This window comes from Sinocyclocheilus anshuiensis, unplaced genomic scaffold (assembly GCF_001515605.1).
Source record: "Sinocyclocheilus anshuiensis isolate Anshui unplaced genomic scaffold, SAMN03320099.WGS_v1.1 scaffold281, whole genome shotgun sequence".
Classification (NCBI taxonomy): Eukaryota; Metazoa; Chordata; class Actinopteri; order Cypriniformes; family Cyprinidae; genus Sinocyclocheilus; species Sinocyclocheilus anshuiensis.
In genome coordinates, this window is record NW_015540849.1 from 502,868 (window position 1) to 507,989 (window position 5,122).

Consider the following 5,122-nt stretch of genomic DNA (forward strand, 5'->3'; position numbering starts at 1 on the left):
TGCCTGAGCATGTTGCATTTGTCAGGCACACGCTTCATGTCATGATCATGACAAGCACAAATTAAAATTGAAATGAACACAGAACAGAGAAAAGCACCGAATTCTCATGAACACAATGCATCCTTTCCAATAACCTGCATTTAAAACATTTATTTTAACTGATTGATAATTCTCATTTAATCTCAATTATTTTCACACACCCTAATCAAATGTTTATTTTTATTTTTTATGTTTTTTATTATTTTATTTTTTCCCCTCGTATGTCATAAACGATTATTTAAAAAAAAAAAAGGAATATAGGCAAAGAGTTTTCGGATGTAACTTTTAATCCTGTTACAATATATGCAAGTGATGAGTTCTCGATCTTGTGACGCTGGATCACATAAGTAGATGAGATTTTTGTTTGACTTGATTGGCTGTGAACACCTTACTCATCATCACCCTCAGCCAATGAGAGGCCGCCTATTTGATCAGGTACGCTTTAAATCCCGCTCAGTTGTAAGCAATGCCAGTCAATCATTTCGTTTGCTGGTAAAAGTTGAGTTTATTATTTACACTTTGGTTTTATTGTTTTTTCCCCCGTTGTGTATACGGTGCTCGATTTATATTTACGTGGGTTTCAGCTTCGCCTGTAGTGGATCAAATGTCTTTTTTAAAATTACTTGTTTAAACTTAACTTAAAATGTTTTTTAGGCTAGTAAAACTTGCAAATGTTGAACGTCCTATTATTTGGCTTTGTACCTATTCAGGGTCTTTTTAGCACAACTTGCACACTGGGGATTACACTTTGGTTTTATTGTTTTTTTCCCCGTTGTGTATACGGTGCTCGATTTATATTTACGTGGGTTTCAGCTTCGACTGTAGTGGATCAAATGTCTTTTTTAAAATTACTTGTTTAAACTTAACTTAAAATGTTTTTTAGGCTAGTAAAACTTGCAAATGTTGAACGTCCTATTATTTGGCTTTGTACCTATTCAGGGTCTTTTTAGCACAACTTGCACACTGGGGATTTTCTCTGTGTAACTGGTTAAACGTTTACTGCTGTAGTCTCTGTGTAACTCCTGTTACATTCCTTCAAATTGTATCTTGTTTTGCCCTGTCACAGTCTTCCAGGCAGGATGATGTTGTTTGCCTCGCTCCTCACGCTATGCTTGAGTGCAGTGTTTGCTGCTCCAAGCTTAAACCTGCAGTTAGACGATCACTGGCAGCTCTGGAAGAGCTGGCATGGAAAAAACTATCATGAGGTGGGTAGTATAGAGTCTGTAGCCAAACATAAATCAATTTTCAACAGAACCGAAAAGCAGCATCTTTACAGAACTTCTTTTCAATGGCTACAATGTCTGCTTTCTTCCTCAGAAAGAAGAGGGCTGGAGGAGAATGGTGTGGGATAAGAACTTGAGGAAAATTGAGCTGCACAACCTTGAGCACTCTGTGGGCAAACACACCTTTCGACTGGGCATGAACCAATTTGGTGATATGGTAAACAGTTCAATATGACTTCTGATTTTGTTTTTGTCTACAACATCTAAACTGATGGATCTGCTGTAAACTGGCACTTTCATACTTATGACTGACACTATGATTTTTTTTTTAATAGGACTCTTTTAATAAACCCTTTTGTTTGCATTTTCGCTTTTAGACAAATGAGGAGTTCAGACAGGTGATGAATGGTTACAATCATGACCCCAGCCGGAAATCAAAAGGCTCATTGTTCATGGAACCCAGCTTTTTTGAAGCCCCTCAAGAGGTTGACTGGAGAGAGAAGGGTTATGTTACTCCTATCAAAGACCAAGTAAGCAGTTTATCAAACTAGTTCCTGGAGCTTATGTTTATTCTGTATCTGGTAATATTTCAAAAACTGCATGTTGCTTGACTGTTTGGTAACAAAGTCCTGTTTTGTGATCCTAGAAACGTTGTGGATCTTGCTGGGCTTTCAGCTCAACAGGTGCCTTGGAGGGTCAGCTGTTCCGCAAAACTGGAAAGCTGGTTTCTCTGAGTGAGCAAAACTTGATGGACTGTTCCAGGCCGGAGGGCAATCAAGGCTGTAATGGAGGCTTCATGGACCAGGCTTTCCAGTATGTTCAGGACAACAATGGGCTGGATTCAGAAGAGTCGTATCCCTACCTTGGAACGGTAAGAATCAGTGGTTTGCTCTTTCTGACTTGTAATGGTAGTTAATATATTGTGGGTGTCAACCTTAAAGGTTTTGCTCCCATTTCAAACATGTATCATTGTATATTCAGTAACCTCACATGTAAATCTTTTTTTTTTAATTTATTTTTTATTACAAATACAGGATGATCAGCGGTGCCGCTATGACCCCCGTTATAATGCTGTTAATGACACTGGTTTTGTGGACATTCCCAGTGGTAAAGAACATGCTCTAATGAGGGCTGTTGCTGCTGTGGGTCCTGTAGCTGTTGCCATTGATGCTGGCCATGAATCCTTCCAGTTCTATCAGTCTGGTGAGTGATTATCCCTGAGCTGTGTAAACAGTCTAATTCTGATTCATTTTTGTTTATTATGCAAAAACTTGTATGAGCTATTACAAAACTACATGGCTTGCCTTTAAACCTGAGTCAGACTGAACATCTCTTACTCGTTTCTAACTTTCTACTGTAGGCATCTATTATGAGAGGGAGTGCAGTGGTGTAGAACTTGACCATGCAGTCCTGGTGGTTGGTTATGGTTATGAGGGTGCTGATGTTGCTGGGAAGAGATACTGGATTGTGAAGAACAGGTATGACTTGCCTCTGGAGTCCTTTTAATGATGCACTCAGTTCTGATTTTTTTTCAATAACCTTTAACACAACCTCATTTGCATGGTTTTTAAACCTGTTCTGTATCTTTTAGCTGGACTGAGAAATGGGGTGACAAAGGCTACATCTACATGGCTAAAGACCGACAGAACCATTGTGGCATTGCGACATCTGCCGGCTATCCCCTAGTGTAAGGCCACTGGACTGCATTCTGGAAATGCCAGTAGTTCACCTACTTTTGTTTCTTTTAATATTTCATGCTGTTTTAATTCTTTTTGGTTTTTATTAAATATTGTAATGTATTTGTGTTCTTTCTGAACGCTTGTTACTTTTGTTTTATTTTAAAGTAATTTTAGTCTGGAGCACTGCCAGTATATTGTAGAAAGTTTCTTCTATTGAAGTTAAGCTATCTTGGAATGCACTAAGCTATCAGAAGTTTACTTTTTTTTTTCTCTCTCTTTTGATCCAGTTAACCATTTTCGTTTGTGATGCAAGTCACTGTATTTTAAGCTTAATCTTTTAAACAATGTTACAGATATGAACATGGCTCATGTCAAATGTTACATGTATTTGTACAAATTGTGCTCTTTCTACTTGACCTGTAAATGGATAAATATTATATCTACTGGTATAGAAAGCTATGAGAGTCTGTATGTTTATGTACACGTGGGATCTCATGCAAGCATGGTTTGCAAGAAGACCCAAATGTGGTAAAACCAAAGGGCCAAGCAATAGTTTTGTTCTGAGGAGCATTGTTAAAGTTTAGACTCTTAAGCCATGGTCTCATTCTACTGAATTGTGCTGTGTAACCCATAAGCGTTTTTAAATTAAGAATGTTAGGAAATAGACTGTCAAATCAAATGTTTGACCATGACAACACTACCAGTTTTTTTTTTCTCTCTCCAGAATACTGTACCACATCAGTAAATAAAATAGTCTGTAATGGACCTACAACCTGTTACTAAAAATTATGTTGGTGCAAATCCTTAGTACTGGTTTGCTGCTCTTGTAGATTAAACCATGCTTCCCATGCAAAGACACACTTAAATTGTCCTGAGCTAAAGGAGTTTGAGCTGTCTCTGACTATAGTTTTTTTTTTTTTTTTTAAATTTTTCATTAACTTTACTATGAAAATGAGTATGTATTCTTCCATTTTTTTTTTTGCAAAGTAAAACCAAAGGGCCAAGCAATAGTTTTGTTCTGAGGAGCATTGTTAAAGTTTAGACTCTTAAGCCATGGTCTCATTCTACTGAATTGTGCTGTGTAACCCATAAGCGTTTTTAAATTAAGAATGTTAGGAAATAGACTGTCAAATCAAATGTTTGACCATGACAACACTACCAGTTTTTTTTTTCTCTCTCCAGAATACTGTACCACATCAGTAAATAAAATAGTCTGTAATGGACCTACAACCTGTTACTAAAAATTATGTTGGTGCAAATCCTTAGTACTGGTTTGCTGCTCTTGTAGATTAAACCATGCTTCCCATGCAAAGACACACTTAAATTGTCCTGAGCTAAAGGAGTTTGAGCTGTCTCTGACTATAGTTTTTTTTTTTTTTTTGAACATCTTCAAACATGGTTTAAGAATTTCACAAGCATTATAATGTTAATTATAGTTAATGCCCACATGAAAAGTACGATTACTGAACTTTATACATCTAACCTACTTGCTTGCTCAAGGTCATTGTTCGACCGAATAAAATATATGTATTTTTGTGTACCATAGCTATTTTACCTTTTTATTTTCCAAAATTCACACGTGAAGACTAATTTATACCTATACTCCTAATTTTTTTTTATTCTCATGTAGTCCTTCAATTCATGAAAGTAAATTAACTTATTAATTCTTGTGTAAACATGCACTAGATGGCCGCCTTTTAAAGTTGTGCCGCGTCTTGTTGCTTTTCAAAAATTTCCGCATGCCATGAGCGCAGTGTTGGGACGCCATTTCTTCTTCCTTGGTGTTTAATGTCAGTTGGCATCCAAAAAAGTTGAATCGCTGCCACAGGACACCATTTCAAGTAAAAAGAGAAACTTCTAGGCCTGCAAAGTGTGCGCGCTCGTGGTGGGAGCTAGAGATGGTAAACAACGCCAAATGACGATTTTTTTTCTGAGAAGTCTGTGAAGAGCGTCGTTATTGAAGTCATTCAGCGCTTGTCAACTTCCACTTGATGCTTTAAAAGTAACTAGTTGTCAAAGACACAATATGTGACTGCTGCATTAAAACAAAAAAGGCCAGCGTCTTCGCCAGAAAGTACTGAGGCCAGGTTAGTAATTTTGTTGTCAGTGAAATAGTACAAACCGTTTGGCCACGGAAAAGGTTTACATTTTACAATTCTGTTTCAATTATAAAATAAAGTT

General features: G+C 37.1%; 1 protein-coding gene across 4 annotated transcripts; it reads left to right on the forward strand.

The window, feature by feature from the left end:
- The first annotated feature begins 486 nt into the window (after window positions 1-486).
- On the forward strand, window positions 487-3,059 carry LOC107687684 (cathepsin L1-like). 4 transcript variants are annotated; one of them, XM_016485121.1, is made up of 8 exons: window positions 487-537; window positions 1,106-1,244; window positions 1,357-1,479; window positions 1,640-1,792; window positions 1,909-2,133; window positions 2,297-2,465; window positions 2,623-2,740; window positions 2,854-3,059. In XM_016485121.1, the coding sequence occupies exons 2-8, from the start codon at window positions 1,119-1,121 to the stop codon at window positions 2,951-2,953; spliced, it is 1,014 nt and encodes a 337-aa protein (XP_016340607.1). In that variant the 5' UTR covers window positions 487-537; window positions 1,106-1,118; the 3' UTR covers window positions 2,954-3,059. The 4 variants fall into 4 exon arrangements, with proteins under 4 accessions (XP_016340607.1, XP_016340611.1, XP_016340610.1 ...); XM_016485125.1 differs by having other exon boundaries at window positions 518-531; XM_016485124.1 differs by lacking the exon at window positions 487-537 and adding an exon at window positions 593-612.
- The last annotated feature ends 2,063 nt before the right edge of the window (window positions 3,060-5,122 follow it).

Bases quoted from the DNA above. Each gene is read 5' to 3' on its own strand.
- LOC107687684 (XM_016485121.1), top strand. From the start codon at position 1,119: ATGATGTTGTTTGCCTCGCTCCTCACGCTATGCTTGAGTGCAGTGTTT. The intron at 1,245-1,356 runs GTGGGTAGTATA...TTTCTTCCTCAG, and splicing joins ATGGAAAAAACTATCATGAG to AAAGAAGAGGGCTGGAGGAG. The intron at 2,741-2,853 runs GTATGACTTGCC...TGTATCTTTTAG, and splicing joins TACTGGATTGTGAAGAACAG to CTGGACTGAGAAATGGGGTG.